Source organism: Zosterops lateralis, assembly GCF_965231275.1.
Source record: "Zosterops lateralis genome assembly, chromosome: 5".
Classification (NCBI taxonomy): Eukaryota; Metazoa; Chordata; class Aves; order Passeriformes; family Zosteropidae; genus Zosterops; species Zosterops lateralis.
Window position 1 is genome coordinate 20,628,185 of NC_139766.1, and position 18,985 is coordinate 20,647,169.

An 18,985-nucleotide genomic window follows, 5' to 3' on the forward strand; every position below is an offset into this window, starting at 1 on the left:
AATGTAGCTAGGTGAATAAAAATAATTTTGGCCTGCTCGGAAGTAATTGTTGTGATTCAGAAAGGGAAATTTGGATAACAAGAAACAAAATTTATTTGAGAAAAGCACTAAACTTAAAAGGAAAAAAATATGTTTGAATGGTACATTATGATGTCCATAATGTAAAATGAATTACAAAATATTATCTCTGAATAGCATATCTTAACATGTAGCCTTGGGTTCAAACAAATAGATGTTAGTGGATGCATGTTTCAAATTTATACAGAACAAAAAAAAGTGCTTCTGGTTAATGACCAGACGACCACTACTGCAAGATAAATTAATAAAAGTGAAAACAAAATAAATTAAAATAAGTTTATTAAAGTTCAGGAGATGTCTGCTGCAGAGCTGTAATATCAAAATATTTCTTTTATTTTATTTGTCTTGTTTAAAGTTACAATTGTCACTGCATTTTGATAAATATAAAAAAATGAATTTATTTGTATCATTTTCCTCTTTTAGTCTGCTACTCTAATACTAATCTCAGGTGTTTTAATCCTCTCGTTGAAAAAATAATGCCTATTTAATTTAATTTCCTGCCAATTTTATATTAACTGATGATGGGAGTTTAAAACAGTAGAAACATGTGATTTGAATAGGGAAAAGAGTTGTGTGGGTTGAAACTATTCATGCAGAATAGGAATCATTCATTAATATTTTGTTTGTCTTCCAACAAGCTTCCAGCAATTAAGAATGAATAGAAAGAAAAGGATAATGACATGTTTTATCAAAATTCAAGTGCTAAAGAAACAATTTGAATTTACGTGATCAGTTGATGCATCTCTTCTGCCTGTTTTTCAGATCTACATTATGCACACTTCAGAGTCACTGTATTACTCTTACAGCTTGATGTTGATTGACTTTATGAAGCTAACAGGAATTATAACATTATTTAGTCCTGACTCATCACCATTGCTTTTCATGCTCGGTACAAACAGAAAATACAGAAATGCCATCGAAACTTAAGGGAAACCTCTTTTATTATTAGAGTTGCAAAACTGCAGAGCCGCTTGCTCAGAAAGACCATGGAGTCTCCATTGTTGAAGATACTAAAAACCTGACTGATCACGTCCCTGGGCAAAGTGCTCTTGCTGACTCCACTTTGAGTAGGAGAGTCGGACTAGATGGTCTCCAGGTAGCTCTTAGGCCATCTTAAATTCCTGCAAATACCCTAAGATATCATACACTGTTAAAGTGGAAGGTCATCTGATTTGAAAGTCAGGGAAAAATAAGAACCTTAATTCCTAATGTTCCAGGGGTTTGGGTAATGTCCAAGCTAATGATGAACAAACTGGTAGAAATACTCAAAATAATACAGCTGGCTTGTCTTGGTTTAGAAAGACAGGTATCTGCCAAGGAAGATTGGAGTCTCCCTTGCAATGTAAGCCCCCCCCCCCCCCCCCCCCCCTTCCAAATTATTATAAATTTGCAATTAAAAGGCTGTCAGGCAAAGATTTTGGGAATAGGTATAGCAGTTCTTTACCAGGGATATTAAAAATACAATAATTGTAGTACAGAAAAAAAAAGCAAACAAACAAACAAGAAATCCTAGAAAACCCTGACAGAGTCAGAAATACAACCTGACACTCTGTTGGTCAGGGTGTTGGAAACAGTCCAAAGTCAGCCCTCCTGGAGTGGCAGATGTGTCCTGTTGGAAGCAGAGATGGTCCTGTGGAGCCAGGGGTCCAGAGATGGGTCTGGTCTTCCTTTGGGAGTCCTGTGGGAACACCAGAGTGCCTGGTGACACTTGTAGCTACTTTTTATCTGGGTGAAAATGGTTTGGCTCCTCCTCCCTGGGTGGAGCATCTCACAAAAGGATGATGAAATGTGTCATGCCGTTGGTGAGCTTTAATGGTCCATTAACAGAAGATATTTCCATGGGGGTAGTGGAAGACTGAACAGAGATAAGAAACAATGCCCCATCCTGTTTTAACAGCTGGCTTGGGAGGTAGTGGATAACTGAGCAGAGATAGGAAACAATGCTCCACCCGGTTTTAACACCTGACTTGTTATCAGAGAAGGCAGTTACCCCCTCCCTTCTGGAGTTACAACAGATAAAGAAAAATCTCCCCAACTGCGTTTCAACAGATGGAATAGAACAAACATTTTTTTTTTTTTTTTGGTTACAAACCCCAAGACATTTCTTTAGCTTGGTTCTCAGTTTAGGCTAATGTTTTTATGCTTCTCTACACGCTGAGTTGCATCTTGGATTGCATTTTACACTTAAAACATTTTCTATCCTTATAATTTTGACATGTAGGTATTGTGACCACAGGAAGGTCTGGAGGTCTTAATATTTTTTGTCCAAGTGTTAAGTAATTAAGATAGCTGTACTTTAGTGCATGCACTTTGTACACAGAATAAGTTGTATTGTAACTGGCTGAGAAAAGGTTGATGGTTGCAAGCTTAGCTTTCTAAACAGTTAAACGTAAAAAGGATTTATTCTGCCACTTCCCTACTACAGTTCAAATGCACCAACATTTTTGAACAATGTTTATTATGTTGATAGCAAATGATATACAGAAACTATGATATAATACAATCCATGAGCAGTGTGAAACCTTAGGAATTACAATGCAAAACTTCAAACTTTGGGATATTTAAAAAAAAAAAATCTCTCCTGTAATGGTGGAAAAAGTGTCACAATTAAGCCTTATGGAGCTATATGGATATATTGATTTTACCAAGTCTATTCAAACTCTCTCCCTAATGTCAAGCTCCAGAACTGGGGTTCTTCACGTATTGAAAATATAATTTTAGTTTCCAGCTTGGATAGGGATTAATTATTTAATAAAGGGTAAGATAAACTCTGTACCATAGAATAAGATAATAGAGCTCAATTACTACAGATAGCAGGAAGTATATGTCTTTGGCATTGCAGTGTTTTTGTTCTACGGATGAGTGGAAAAGAAACTATCCCATTTAAGAAATACAATTGAAGCAAAAAAGAAATGGATTTACCACTGAGGTATAATGCAAAGGTGTATCTTTTCTCTGTGATCTGTTAATCTCCAAGATCAGATGCAATTAGAAAGAACTCCATATGCTGTTCTCAGAAAATATATCAGTTTTCTGAAGGTGAAAATTATCAAACCCACAGTCTTCTTACTAAACCTACAGTCTTACTAAATCTGAATATCGTAAGCCCCTACCAAAGGACTAATAAAGGCTGGGGGTTACTTTTTTGATGGGATGGACGAATTGAAAAGTTGTGGACTTATTTAGGTAAAAGTAACTCGATTTAATAAAAGTAAGTTGATTCATGGTGGCGAAAGATGCAGTTGTGTTAATGTTGTACATTGAAAATCGATAGAGCCAAACATAACCCTCTCTCCCCCATAGGTAGATGCCTTAATTTGACAGGACTTGGAAATTTCTTATGTCCCTTTTTCTGAGATATTACTGATGTAATTTTATAAATGGTAGAACAAAATCTAGTATGTAGTTTTTGCTTGTTAAAGTGGAGCTTACTATCCTTATTTTTTGCATGGCAATAAATGCACAAGAAAACCAACATTTTGCCAATAACTTTTTGTAAATATTAATGATGGTATTCATCATTTTTCCCTCTTGTATGTTTCATTATTATGCAGTTTTATGTGGAATTTCAACTGTTTTTCAGATTAGGATATATTAAAAAAGATTAGAATATATGAAGAAAGTTCTTGGTTTTGGAGGAGGCTAATTGCATTTATAGAAACTAATGCATAAGTACTATTTATTATGTATTAGTATTCTAGAATTCATTCCTTAGTTCATAGGGATTTAAACTCATTTAACTTAAATGCTCTTATTAGTAATAATTAAAGGAATGAGTTCCATAAACAGTAACATATACATGAATATACAGGGTTTTTCCAGAGGCATTTTAGTGCAATCCCATACTGCTATGTTTTTATTAACTTTATCTCTATAATGTCCTAGTTTTTTTGGGTGTAAAAATGAGGTGCTATAATTCATGTAGCCCAAATGTTCAATGTAAAAACTCAGTATCTTTTATAACTGATAGTTCTGCTCTGACAAATTTTTATCCAGATTATTCTGTCTAAAGTATATGGTAATTTACATATCAGAGATGATGACACGTGGGGAACAGTCAACTGCAATGCAGACATTTAAATATTTGTTGTTCTTAAAATTTTTTTATATTGATCACATGAGTGTTTCTAACTATGCCGATAGCAGACATGTATTATGACCCAAATCTATTTCTTCTTATTGGAAAAGGACAGGCCATGATGTTATTCTGTAAGGCCGGATGCATTCAAAATTGCCTGAGAAGGTCTGGTTCTCAGAGGTAATGCAATAGAAAGGTCAGAATTCTGATGTTTATACTGAAAGTAGAAGTGTAATAAATCCTGCAAAATAACGATTAATATGCACGTCATTCTTTCAGAAAGAATTTTATCATCATTATGTCATTCTCATTGATATTCTGTGGAAAGGCTGAACTGGCTCTACTGAGCTGAATACTCTGTGTGTTAGTTTTGTGTTAGATAATTCCTATTCAGTACAGCACTTAAGAAAAAAGCAAGATTAACACCCAGATCTGTTTAAAAACTATTATTTAGAACTTAGTAAAAATACATCAAATTTCTTTAAGTTTCAAGGGCATGTAGTGATGTTCTTAGGGAATTTTCAGCCTCAGCTATAAAACAGCCCAACTTTGCATCTGTCACATCTCTTCCCTACATGCCAATTAGGTAAGGCATATAACTTTTAAAGAATATGTGAAAATGAACAGGATGCTCTTAAATCTTTTATAGCTTGTTCCAAAACTTATTTTAGATAACTTTGCTATGATTTTTGTGGTAACTACAGATGTGATAAACAGGTGCTCTGTTCTTGTGATCTAGTCGAGGAAGATTTCCAAGATATCAATAAGAAATGAAACATGAAGTTCCAAATATTTGATGACTTCTTTTTTTTAATTCCCATCTTAAGTTACATCACTGCTCTTGCAGGACATGTAGATGATGCAAATCCTTCTAGTGTTGAGGAATACAGTCAGGGCAGGTAGCCTAGTGAGCAGCTGCAGTGGGAGCTCTGGGTGTTGGGAGCCCTAGGCAAGGGCACATGGACAGCTAACCCTTTGCCTACAAAGGGCATGAGGACCTGTGCCCATGCAGGTGACCAGACACTCAGAGACGCTGCAGAAGCTGAAGAGTCCAAGACTTCCATGTACTTAGACTATGAAGGTATAAAAGTCCAGTATTCCTCAGTCCAGGGTCCCTCCTCAGAGATACCAGATTGAGCTGTTACTTTTTTTTATATGGTTACAGAATCAAGATTAAATTATTTAAAGGATTGGGAAATCTGAGACTCTGCTATAGGAAGTTTGAGGTCGAGCCAGTAAGGAAATCTAATATGGCTGTGTGAATTTGAGGTGTGTAAATGCCAAAAGGCCTTGCTCCCAGCTCAGCTGGTCCAAATGTGACTGCCAGAATAGTATGATATTCAGGAATAGTCTATGGGATGGTTTAAGTGAATTCAAATCTCTGAGATTCGCAGTTTGTGTAATTGGCCCACAAGTAATTGATGAATAGTTACAGATTACAGCATCTCATTGCATGAAGTTTCTCTCCATCAATTACAGTAAAGTATTTCTGGTAACTGTCACCTGTTTAAACTTTAGATATATTTGTGCCAGGAAGAATTAGCATTATATTTGTTGTCCAACCTGTCTATCATCAGCACTAACTGCCTTTATATCTTCGAAGTTTTGTACCCTAAAGAGAATTTTGTACCCTCAAAATGAAACTCCACCTACCCCTCTACTTGTAAACCTGATGTGAACTTCTGTTCTTCAGAGCTTGTGTGAGTGGTTGCAGTTGCTGTTTTCTCCCTTCTGGCCTGCCTATATATTTCCATCTTATAGTGACTACAGTTGCCAGTGGGACTGATGTATGCCTATGTCTCATTCTAACTTAGGGCTTGAAATACATCTGAATCCAAAGGACAGCACTGTCAGACACCCCATTTTAAACACAGGAAAATTTGCACAGTGTCCTATAAAATGAGTCTGTTGTTTGTTTCAGAAGGTGCTTTCTAGAACAGACATTTTTTGTGGTTCTCTAGCCATGTGAACATCAAATTATTTCAAATGTGTCATTAAATAATTTTAAATGTCTTGAGTGTAGTTTAAATCCTAGGAGAATCCCCTAACTTCTCACTGAAAATCCTACATGTCCTCAGAATCCTCTGAAATGTGAAGGATTGACTCTTCCACTTCCTGGGATTCTCATTGGTGCCAGGGTTCAGCATGTAGGCTTCCAGAGCAACAGTAATATCTGTCATTTTAAATGAATACAAATCTCTAACAATCCATGTTTGTACAGTCCCAGAGGAAGCATGTTGTGTCAGCTGTGCTTGTGGTGCTTTAAAGGCTTTATTAAGTCAGCTGGCAACACACCCTGTCTCCAGGCACTGGCTTTTATGGCAAAGGACCTAAGAGACATTTTTGTCCCTTTCATGTTTTTGGGGTTTTTTTTTCATTTTCCCCCCCTCCTTTTTCATGTTAACTAGCTGTCAGAAACACAGATAGTGATTTTAGAGAAATTTTATGGGTGTGTTGCTATGTTTGTAGTACCCACAATGGAGTTTACAGATGAGCATTTTTACCCACCCTCACAATGTTACACATACCTGTGCACACAGTCAAGTACCTTTATACAGTCTGCTATTAATTCTAATCAATTTATTACAACTGATTGATAGAGAAACTGTACAAAATTTATAAATAATTATAACCAGCTTTCTTAGCCCATGTAGCCACTTGAAAGAAGGATATGATAAACTGTGTGAAGGTTCTGGACCATGTATTACAGTAAAATTCCATGCACACCCTGTCCAGTAGCCTTTTGTGTAAGAACTGTACTTTCTGTTTGCTTTAATCTAGACAAAACTGTTTAATTGGTAAATGTTAAAATATTAGTTTGCTTAAGTCATGTTTTGAGAATCAGTTGTTCAAAGACTGAACTTTGCAGTGACATTCAGACTCTTTTCTCTTGCAGCCGTTTCGTAGAGTGACGTTTTCTGTTGTGAGTCAGCCTCAGGACCCGCATCAAGGGTCATTGCAGAGTTGCTATGACAGCGGTCTGGAGGAGTCAGAAACACCAAGCAGTAAGAGTTCATCAGGGCCAAGGCTGGGTGCCCTTCCACTCCCAGAGGACAACTACGAAAGGACTACGCCGGATGGCAGTGTTGGTGAGGCAGAGCATATGGAAAATGGTAGGGGCAAACACGACATTCACACACATAATCTCACTAGCAAGTGATACTAAGTAGACTTTTGAAAGGTCAGTCCAAAAAACATAAATAAATATATTAAATAATTAATATTGTAACTATTTGATTTTAAAGTTTGTTAAAATGCAGGTATACAAAATAATGGAACATAACACCAATTAAAACTTTCTTGTTTTTACGTGACTTAAAATCTATACTGCAGAAGCAGTTAAAACACTGAAAAAATAAAGGTCTGGGGAAATGGTAATTGAATAAAAATTACATACTTTTCATTTTAGATAAAAGACCATAAAGGACATATATTCTCATTTCCTTCCATTTTTGATTCAACACATACTTCGAAAATTTCCCAGAATGTAATAGATACAGAATCAGGAAAAGAAAATAACATTTTAAAACCCCACTCTAGAGAATTCTCTTTTCCCCAGAAATATTGTATAGACTGTCTTTAAAATAAAACCCAATGTCTAGTCCATTCTTCATTATTCAGAGTAGAAGAACATTACTTTCCTTTTCTTCCCACTTTTTTTTGTACAGTACTTTTACAACATCTCATTTAAATTCAGGGTCCATTTATGTAGAGGGGAAAATGTTAAATATTTATTCCATAGTAATTCTCTTATTATTAAAAACAAAAAAATGTTAATATATGTCTTAGGTTACGTTCTGTTTTTCTTCCTTTATAAAACTATTCAGGATTAAAAAACCAAAAATTATTAATTTTGAAATGTATTTTATAAACCACAAATATTTCAATGCTCTCCACTTTTTGGCCTTGATCTAAAGTTTTATGAAGTCAGAGACTGACTTCATTATATTTTCATTTGCCCATAAACAACAAAATAAATTAATACATGTCAAAGTGTACAGATTATTGATAACCAAAGAAATAATGAGTTTTCTAATTCAATTGTAATAGGTGGGTACATGCAAGAAGTTATAGTATGAATTAATTAGTATGGCAAAGTGCATGTTAGTTTTTCAGAGATTACAATCTGAATAATTGTTCTTGGGGTTTTGTTTTATCTGAGATAGACATGTCAGCCCATGTTGCTATGTTATTTTTCATGGCAAATATTTCCAAATCTATTAATATATTACTGAAGAATGGCCACAGCAGTCTACATATGCTTCAAGTGTATATCCCAATAGTAAAAAAAAATAATTAACTAAAAAGGAAGATAGTACTATCCATCTAAAGATACATTAGGTTATGTGTGTTTATACATTTGCATTTACATATTCTCCTTGGTTGTTTATATGAATGTATTTGTTTACCTTTCATTTTTCTGGGGATGTGATAGGGGGGAAAAGTGATAATGGCATTACTGGAAAAAAAAAGTCAGGAAAAAGCCTTACAGAGTTTGTACCTAAATTGGGCTGATTATTTTATTGTCTGTTTTGTAGTGAGATTTTGTGGTTAGGATAATAAAATTTAACAATTTGTCAATTCCCTTGACATCCAGAAATATGGAACATTTGTAGACATGAAGTTCTGAGTTCAGAGAGTATTTTGACATGGGGTATGTCTGATCCATGCTGGAGAAACTTTAGAATCACAAATGAATATAACTTTTACTGTATTTGGTAGCCAATGAAAAAGAAAATCACACTAATGGAAGTGTAATTGAAAACAAAAAGTCCTTGAGAAGTGTCATAAGCTAAAGCAAAATAGTTTAAGCTTTCGTATTGATGCAAAAATTGGAACTACATTCTAAAACCTAAAATAATTTAGATTTTTTTTTAATAGTCTATTTTATATTTTGTAGGATGAATTTCTTGGATTTGATTTTGACACTAGTATTCTAAAATTAATAGATAAAAACATAGAAGCAGATAAATACATTAGTACATTGTGAATTAAAAAAAAAAATCTCCAGTAAAAAAATTTTGCATGGTAAGACATGCATAGAATTAGGATTTCCTCCTCCTTTATAAAACCTTGAACAGAAACCTTTAAATTATGAGTGATATTGCAGTGAAAATTATATTCTATGGACTTCTGGATTTTGCTGTCACATTTTAAAGACAAGATTTCAACAACACCATGTCATCTACCTCCCAAAATTTCTGTTAACATTAATCTGTAAATAATGATGGAACAGGATGAAATGTACTTTTGTTCCTTCATATGTGTAATACTTGATATTTGAGTGAGAGTTTTCTGTCATATGATTCTTAAGTCCACTTGTATTTTAACTATTACATTGTTCAAATTCTATTAATGTAGTCTTCAATATTAATAGAGCATTCTGACAGAAATTGATTTGAAATTGAAGTCTGTCAACCATTAATTTGTCACATTTAATTGGAAAATAGGTAATCTGCAGTGTTTGGCTAGGTTAGGTTTTAGTCAGGATTTATACTGGATTTTTACGAAGATTTTCCATGGAAACATTATTTTGGAAGAGATCTTAGTTAATAATTTTTACTTCAAATATTTACCATTCAATTTCAGTTGGTGTGAAACAATTAAGTTATAACTATTTTTTTTGATGTCTTTTCATTTTAGAATTTAAAATAATGATCTTCAGCACAGTACATGAAACCTTCTGAAACATTTCCTTCTTTTTTTTTCAAGCCTAGATATCTAAGGAAAACAAGTAATCTTTATAGTTAGAGCAAATTTAAGAAGGTTCAGTTCACAGACAGTATATAGGAAATTCAACTTTCTGTTTGCTGTTAAGAGTTTCTTTAAATTTTCTCAGCTGAGGATAAAACACTGGAAAATTGGAAAAAAAGGGTAAGGGGGTTGATTTTCTTAGAATATGGTGTACATTGCCCACCAGCCTACATGACTGTCAGATGTAGATTGAAGTTTTATTCTGCTGATTAGCTGTGGTGTCAGATGTGGGAGAAAAAAAAAAAAAAAGAAAGAAAAAAAGAAATGTTAGCAGATTGACTGTGAAAATTCAGTTTGCAAAGATCTTGTTAATTAGTAAAATCTGCAGAACCAAAAGTAACTTCTGAGCTAATTTATCCCCTGCCCTTGGAGCTTTCCTTACAAGGAAATTCTGCTCATATGTGAAGCCTTCTCTGAGTCTGCTGTTAGAATGGTACTGTCTTAATGTAAATTGCAAATAATTTTCTGAAGAACATTTCCATTACATTCATATTTGTATATCAAGGGCAAATATATTACCATGGTAAATTAGTTTCCTGGTCTTTTGTCATAGCTTTCTAGTTCTGACCATGCCTAAAACAACATCTCAGACGAAAATTTTAAAAAAAGCCCTGTGACAGAAACTTCCAGAATGACCTCTCCTCTTGACCCTAACAGTTAATAGTCAGCATGTGATTTTCTAAATAATGATAATAGTACCACTAAAACACCACTAATTTGCCACAAGCCAAGTTACTGGCCTGAATTGTGTCTTTCAACAGTGAAATCCTCTGAAGGCTACCAAAATTGTTTGGGGTTTGTTTGTTTTTTTAAATTTCTTTTTAACTGTTTTAGTGACTATTCCTTTTTTTCAATATGAGAAAGAGCATGGAAGCATGCCATTTTAGTTTTTAAATACTATGGATTGTTATGTTTCCTTATAATTTACCTTTCGTCTAAATCATAAATCTTCCTAGGTTCTATTTCTTCTAGCAAAGGTAGGGGTAGCTGGAGATGTACTTTTACAATTTGAGGAATGGACAAGACAGCATTTTAATCCTAATTCCCGTGTCATTAATTACAGATACGATCTTTAAACAGAGGTTTCATTGTTCTGTTTCATTTCCCTTCACCTGGTTCTATTAGGTCTCTTTCAGGTTTCTTGCAGTTCTCAGAAATGTTTCATTATATTCCTTCTCCCTACCCCCTGATTTTTGCATACCTACAGTTTATTTATGCATGTAGTGGCCTAATCAGATTTATTTTTTGTTTAATTTAGCTAGATGACCTATAATGGTGAAACTGCAGGACTGCAGGTTATGGCTTGTATGATCTTCCCTTGAGATTTGTTTCCATGCAGTCCTAATTAAACTGTTTGCCACACCTGAGATACCTGCCTTAAAGCTAGCTCAGGTACTTCTACATGAGCAAGTCTTTGATCTGCAGCACAGAATTTTAAGTTAGCCCATGTTTCAATATCAAACATGGTTGGAGAAGAGCAGTCATCTCTGTGAAAGAAGGAAAATAAAGGAATGGTTTACAGCTTCCATTTTTTGCAGGGGGAAATGGAGTAAAGAAAGATTAAGTGGCATGTCTGAAGTCACAGATAAAGTAAGGAGCAGAGCTTAAAAAGGAGCTCAGAATTTTTGTGATTCAGTGAGTTGACTCCCACAAAGAAATCAGTAGATAAATTACTCTCTGATTGACACATGAAGAAATAAAAGCCAGGGAGGAGAAGTGCATTACCTCGGTTCATAGTCTGATAATATGCTCGTTTTCAATGCCAATTTCAGATTTAGACTGCAAGTGTCAAAGTTCCACCATCAGTATAGAGTAGGGGTTCATAATGTACTAAATGATGGCTTGAAAATGCAAAGTGAATTTTGACAATTAATAAATGTAATTAATTTTATCTATAAGAGCATTCTTTCACTTTTGCTTGTGAAATAGATTCCTAATCTTTCTCTGGACAAAAGTGTGAAGAAAAGAATCTATTATTTAAAGAACCTGTGTTTACAGAATCTATTTTTATTTGGCTTATTGTAGTGCAAATAACACAGCTTAATGTTCTCGAATAACTGTCCTCATTGTATAATGGCAAACAGACACTCATTGACTTATTTCAGAGAATGACTACATTTTTACAGTTCCCATTATTTTCAAATGTTCTTTTCTCTTGAATCCAGGTCCTAAAATTGCATGAGAATAATTTTGTGTCCTGAAAACGTTGAAGCAAGTAGTCCATCTAAGAGGCATAGGCAGCAAAGGTTTTCAATGTAATGATTACACAGTAACAGTTCCTTTTTTGTTTGGTTGGTTTCTTTCTATTCTGTCATGGCTGCTACATCTACTTTTTCTTAAATATCACCCTGCATGCATGAACCCAAAATGCAAAAAATTGCTGCAAAAATTATTATATAAAACAAATACGTAAGAATTCTTGTCCTTGTTTCTGATGAATCCTAACCTATAATTAGACACATGATGAATTTTGGATTCTGTAACACTAGCAACATACATGGTAATGTTTTGGAACACATACATATTCAGTGATGAATTATATCTTGAAGCAGGGTTTTTTGAGAATACAGCATTCTGATAAGGTCTGTGAAAAGACATTTTATAAGATCAAAAAAAAGCCCAGCTTGTAAGACAGAAGACAAACTGTTCAGGAATCCCTGATACACTAGTGCAGTCTTATGTAAGGCAGGGAACCTGGCTGAGAAGAACATTGTCTGCTTTTCTCCTTGATATTTTTTCATTTCAAATCTTTACTGTGTTCCTTTAGATGACCTTACCCCATATGTCTGTGAATTTTTTTGACAGAGGAATAAGTTTGATAACCTATATGCATATTAATACTTTAAGTTTCAAAACTATATTGTGCCTATTCTTTAAGAATTACTTGTATTTTGATATGTTATGTATATATACTTGTAATAGAAATGAGGGAAATATATTTTGGGCCAAATTCCTAGTGCTGATATATATTTTTACATATACATTTACTTCATTAAGTCAATAATTTACCACACAAAGTCGAGAAATTATTTTAGTTTGTCCATTGCTTGTCATTGCACTGAGGTTTATTGTATATTCAAATGCACAGTGGGAAGGACCATAGAAAGTAGAGCCCCAAATATACACCAAATATGATCAGAAATAGCTCCCTTTGAAGACAACAGAATAGCATTTTTTCATACCTTCTCTAATTCCCTTGACTGTCCAGACAAATATCAACAACTTCTATATTCTGTTCATGAAGTGTACCTGAGTTTGCTGTGAATGGTTTTCCACTTGACCAGGATTTTAACTGCTCAGAGAACACATGCTTGGATCTGCTGGAATCGAAGAAGGAATGAGTATTTCTGTATTGGAAATCCACCCCCACACATTGGTAGCAAAACAAACTATTCAGCACTTTTCTGATTTTCTGAATAGAATTGTAGGTCTCTTTCTCTTCTCTTGGTTTCTTTCTCATTGTATTTGCTCTAGCTCCTTTTGTACTGCAGATTGAACAGCATATGCTTCTTCTCTGAAAAATTATATTATAGGATTTCTTCCTCCACTCCTGATTTCAGGATCCTGCTCTTAAAAAGAAAATACACACAGCAGTAACTATTCACCACTGTTAAAAATAGCCTATTGATACCAGATAACTTGAAATGCCATGCACTAAACCTTTGATTTCTTTTATTACCCTTTAAAAAAGGAACTCCATGTTTACATTCCATCAGTTTCTAAGCAATACTTTGAAAGTGGAGGAAGACTTTGGATTTTTAAAGAACCATACCTGCAGTTATATCTGTTAGGGTGAAGCAGTGAGGGAAGGGTTTGTATGTACATGTGGGTGTGCACACTTGTACACATCTCAGTGAGTCAGCTGTCACTGCAAATACCCATGAGATCTAGACAGTTGCAGTTATATAACCTGCCTCATCTATGAATTTCAAATCAATTCACTGAGGTGGATAAGAACGAACATACTAAACTGACAAGTGGAGAACTAAATGATCAGAAAGTAAACCAGTATGTCCACTGTTGTGCTGTGAATTGATCCAGACATTGTGCACCCCCCAAAAAGTAATAATTTGAACATCAACTTCCAGTTCGATGAAGGTTTTGCAACCAACTTAGTGAAGTTAAGCTTTTGTCCAAGTCTTCCGTGCCAGCTGCTAGCTCAGGCAGCCTTCCACTGATGCAGATTGCAGAACTCCCTTTGATACTGTCGCAGTCCTCAATGTAGATGGAAGGCAAAATGCATTCCAAAATTTACAGACTCAAGGAAGAACAGACATCTGGTTTATGAATGGAATATTTAGCAACCTTTGCATCCCAGGCAGGCTCTTTCCTGAAAAAAAAATCTAGTGCAAAGATTCAACGGAAATTTATTTTTCCTCTGTTCCAATGAGTCCTTTCAACATACTGTATTTCCCAGTTGGCTTTATTTAATGACAGATTCTTCAGTTTCCTGGACAACATTAGATCTTTCTGTCCCTTCAGATCTTCAAAATAATGGATCTTCAGTATAATGAAGATCCAAACCAAGTGGTTTATAGGGGTATTTCATCTTCATTTCAGTGAAAAATACTTTTTCCCCTATGTATGGTAAATATAAGTAATGTATAAGGTCAGAGCAAAGATCATCTGGTGGCCAAAATAAGGTGCTCAAGGAAATGTATAGCAGGACAAATAAACTGATTTGTTTTCCAAGTAGTCTTCTATACATCAGCAGTTGGGAATTCTGATTCCCTGAGCCACATAATGTTCATTTAGTAATCTTTATGGATTTACATATTCAAATTTGTCCAGTTTCCATTGCATGCAATTATTAATATCTCTTTTTCCCTATGAGGGTTTTCAACATGATGTCCCATAAGTCTTGGATTGGACAAAGGAAAAATAAACTTCCTAGCCTGTAAAGGAACAGTAGATAGAATTTTTTAAATGAGAACGTGTTGATTTGAACCCATACTAAAATTTGCTATTGTATAAGAAGCGCTTTGTTCAGCTAATATTTCAAAAGGTTTAAACCCCAAAAATTGAAGGGAAGTGTGTGTCTCTCTTATGTATTTTAGCAAATATAAAGGTAAGTTTATTACCCCTAAATCTACAGAATGATATTTAAAGGAATTAGAAGCTCCAGCATGGTTCTGAAAGTTCTATTTTATATTTTATAACTGATTTTCAGAGAAATGGAACTGTTTCTGTGATGACAAAAAGATTTAAATGCAAGCATAATATGAATTCAGACATTTAAGTATTTCTGAATATTATTACAGCATCACCTATATTGCTTTTTTTTCCTCAACAGCAACACAGCATTCAACATGAATGGCAACTCAAATGTCTTGAATAAGTTAAAAAAAAAAAAAAAAAAAATCATGGCTTATGCTGAAACAAGAAATACATTAGAATTTACATTAAAAATTGCTTAAATTTGTTAGTACAGTAACTTAATATTTCAGGGTTTATTGACTTGTTTTGGGCAAGAATAACAATAACAACAAAACCCCCAATACCAAAAAACCATAAAACTCGGGGATTTTATGCTCCAACAAAATTTTTGTGCACAGATAAAAGCAAGTAGAAAACTCATATTTTCTTTGAAGAGAAGAATCTGTCCCTTTTTGGAGCAGTGCAATGACATTCACATCATCATGAGATATTAAAGTAACATTATCAATGGAATATGACATTACAAATTTTATTACTAAGAGAAGGCAAGGAGAGTCCATGTAATTTTACCTTCCACTGTTGATAGTCAATAACAGAAACTTCTCTGAGTGGAGAATAGAAATCTCTTAGTTTTCTTTAACAAAGTATTTGAGAGATAAACTTATATATGCATGGTATATTATTTTATTAATATCTCTCAATATCTAATTCTATTAACAGTGGTCATCATTCCCTGATACTGAATTAGAAAATTTATGCCAACATTCTTTTCATATTCTGCTATATATTGTAGCAATAATGTAGAGATTATTGCAATGTATCAGTAGATTTGACAGCTCTGGAAATGTGCTTGTTCTAGGTATCTCATACACAGCTATTATTCAAGTGTATGAGAGAGTAATTAAATAGGTAATTTTGCTTGTTTTCTAGGTTTCTGGTGGTTTCTTTGGCTAAGGGGGTTAAGTGGACAAAAGAGGAGTAACCATGAGTAACACTATTACATATGCTGATTTTTTAAATACAAGAAATCTAAGTATTTTAGTTGTGCTTGAGGATATCTGATTAAATACCCCACAGCATGATTAATATACTGTATTTAGTGCAGTTTCATTATTCAGTTAAATTACTTATGGTAACAAAAGGGTGGGTGAAGGTAGTTAAAATGAAACCTGCTTAATTAGATGTACAAAAAGTTTTCATGTTTATTGAAAGCTTGTAATAGTATGATGAAAAATATTTTGTAATGAGCATGTAAGCATGTAAGAAAAAAATTTAAGCAGTCTTGGAGAACTAAAAAATGGTGACTGATCCATTTGACAATATAGAAGGAACCTCCACAGTATTACTCAAGAGCCATGGAATCTGTGTGGATGACTCACATCCTTCCTGAAGCCCTTTTTCCAACGTGATGTTGTACAGAGGTACAGCAAGGTGGAAGAGGAGAGAAACAGCAGGGACTTTGGTTCTACTCTTGGCATGCTCCAGATAGCCCTCTCATATTTTAGCAATCAATATTGGTCTGAGAAAAGCTGTAAGAAAAACAGGATTTAATAACTTTGACAACATATTATCTTTTCATTTTCTTGGAAACAATTCTAAAATAATATATTCTGCCCATAGCTCTCTACTTGGATGACATCAAGGACAAAGGGTAAAGGTTGATAGGAAAAAAAACAAATTTAAGTTACACCAAAATGTCTTTATGTATTTTTTATTCAATATGAGGGACTCAACAGCAGTAGGCAAGGGTCATGAATAGAATTGATTTTTCCCACCCATTGTTTCCTCCTATACTGGAAATGGTCATATCTGCAGAATTAAACTTTGGGAAATAACAGTGGCATAAGAAGCTCGCTCACAGAGAATGATGAAACAAAATAGTTGTGAGAGTCAAAGAGAAATACATCCTAGACTTTATAAATGACAATACAGAGGACAGACTCTATGCTGCCACAGCGCACTGTTCCTGACAAAGGATGTGGCTTAGAGGCATAGCTCATTTGCCAGGAGCATAGATATGGAAACTTGAGACACAGTCAGATTTAATCTCACAAATAGTAATGGGAAAATGCAGAAAAACCCAAGATGCCCCCAAAGGTTTAGATAAGTGAATATTTTTCTCTTGCTTTTCTCTTCAAAAAGAAACAATTGCCTTTAGCTTTTAGCAGGTAGAGTCCCACATGCTGTTGTTCATGCTATGAATTTTAAGTGGAAAAACTTTTCCAAAACATAAAGAAAGATGTTATCCTGAAGTTTCTTGATAAATGTTTTCAAAAATGTTATGTTAATTGAGGAACTTAAGGAGCTTATAAAACTAAAATATTCTCTTTACTACCCTTCTGTCTGGTACTGTTTTATTTTCTGTCACAGGCAACAGACATTTAGAAGGTTCTTTTTTAGAAGGGCCTAAGCAAACAAACTGACAAGACAAATTTGTTTATTACTGTGAAGATAAATAGTAAAAGAATTGAATCCAGTTCAGTAGTGATAGAAAGTCATTACTTTCAGGTGACAGTTAACTGGCTTGTATAAAATGAGTTAGCACTTTGAGAATACTGCCCACTGGAGAGATGCTCATGCCCCCACAAGCATTAACTAGCATCCTGTTGAGACTGTCAGCTCAGGAAAGAGGAGAGCAAAGAACAACTGAGGTAAAAGGATTTGATACAGAGTCCATTAGTCTTTGAATAACAATGGCTGCCAAGTGCTACTTTTTGGACTGGCTTTGTATCATGGAGAGAGTGTTCTGTCTACTGATGACCTGGCACTTCCTATCAGCACTAGGTTTATGTGGAAAGAGGAGATCCACACAGGGCTGAACTTCAGCAGTGGACTAAAATAATTGTAGTGAAGGACACTAATCATGGCATAAGCTTCAAAGCAGAATTGATTCCTAAATTTCTTAACATTTATATTAATGTAATTTTAAATGTTCTTATGTGAACAAGTTCAGATCACCTCAATGCAAAGAGGTGCTTTAGTAATACTACAATGTGAAATACTTACTTTTGCCTCCTGGAAAGTAATGATACTTTACAGTATTGGAACTCTGGAATGCTTGTGCTCCATTAGATGAAAATAATGTTAGTTGTTCATCAAGAAAGACTGGAAAACAGAATTAAACAAAAAATTATTTTTTCTACTCTCTATATTTTCAACCAATTCTGATCTCCTTCAAAAAAAAAGTGTTTCTTTCCAAAATTTTGCCATATTGATTTACTATGTTCTCTCACAAATATTTCTTGAAAGCCTCATGTTAAGTGAATTTCCCAGTTCCTTGATTACCTCTTCAATAAATAACCCCTCATTACCAATTGTAAAAATTCACATATATATTCACATAAGTGTGTCCAATACAGTTTCCAAACAGGTCTTGAAAGAGCAATTGAAAATTAAGAAATTCCATTAAAGGTACCTTTTATGAAGAAATTCCATTAAAATGCCTTTTAAAGTGTTGATTTTTTTCCTCTGTTCACTGACAAAATCTCAGAGAGCAGTGTGCCTCATAATTTGGTGTCAAAATCTCTAAACATCTTCACTGAGAGGACATTGTGGGACTTTCTTGCATCATCTTTTTTACTAGTTATTGCAAAGGGATTATCAATTTACAACAATAAACAATGAACCCATTTAGACAGCCTAAATCTGAGTTATTCTTTTCTTTCCATATCTCACACAGGACTAGAATTTCTTTAGCATGATGCTACAAGAGCTGCTTCTTTTTCCAGAGGAACTACAGTCCACTAAAGGAATAAAATATTTGAGCATACAGTATTTCTGAGATATTGCTATAAAAAATAGATTAAAAATTCATTCACATTACTATAACTATATAAAGAAGGGATTTACAACCATTATAAACAGCTAAATATAGTTCCATCCTTAAGGCTCTATATTTTGCAAATGCTCTTCACTTAG

General features: G+C 34.2%; 1 protein-coding gene across 5 annotated transcripts in view; it reads left to right on the plus strand.

Moving 5' to 3' along the window:
- PCDH7 (protocadherin 7) overlaps positions 1-18,985 on the plus strand; it is a 260,505-nt gene that overhangs the window by 118,140 nt on the left and 123,380 nt on the right. For 3 of the 5 annotated variants that reach the window (XM_083861234.1, XM_083861235.1, XM_083861236.1), the window contains one exon: positions 7,053-7,269. In XM_083861234.1, the coding sequence (XP_083717360.1) occupies positions 7,053-7,269 (217 nt within the window). Of the gene's footprint in view, positions 1-7,035; positions 7,270-18,985 lie in introns of all 5 variants that reach the window. The other 2 variants (XM_083861233.1, XM_083861237.1) reach the window with 2 other exon arrangements.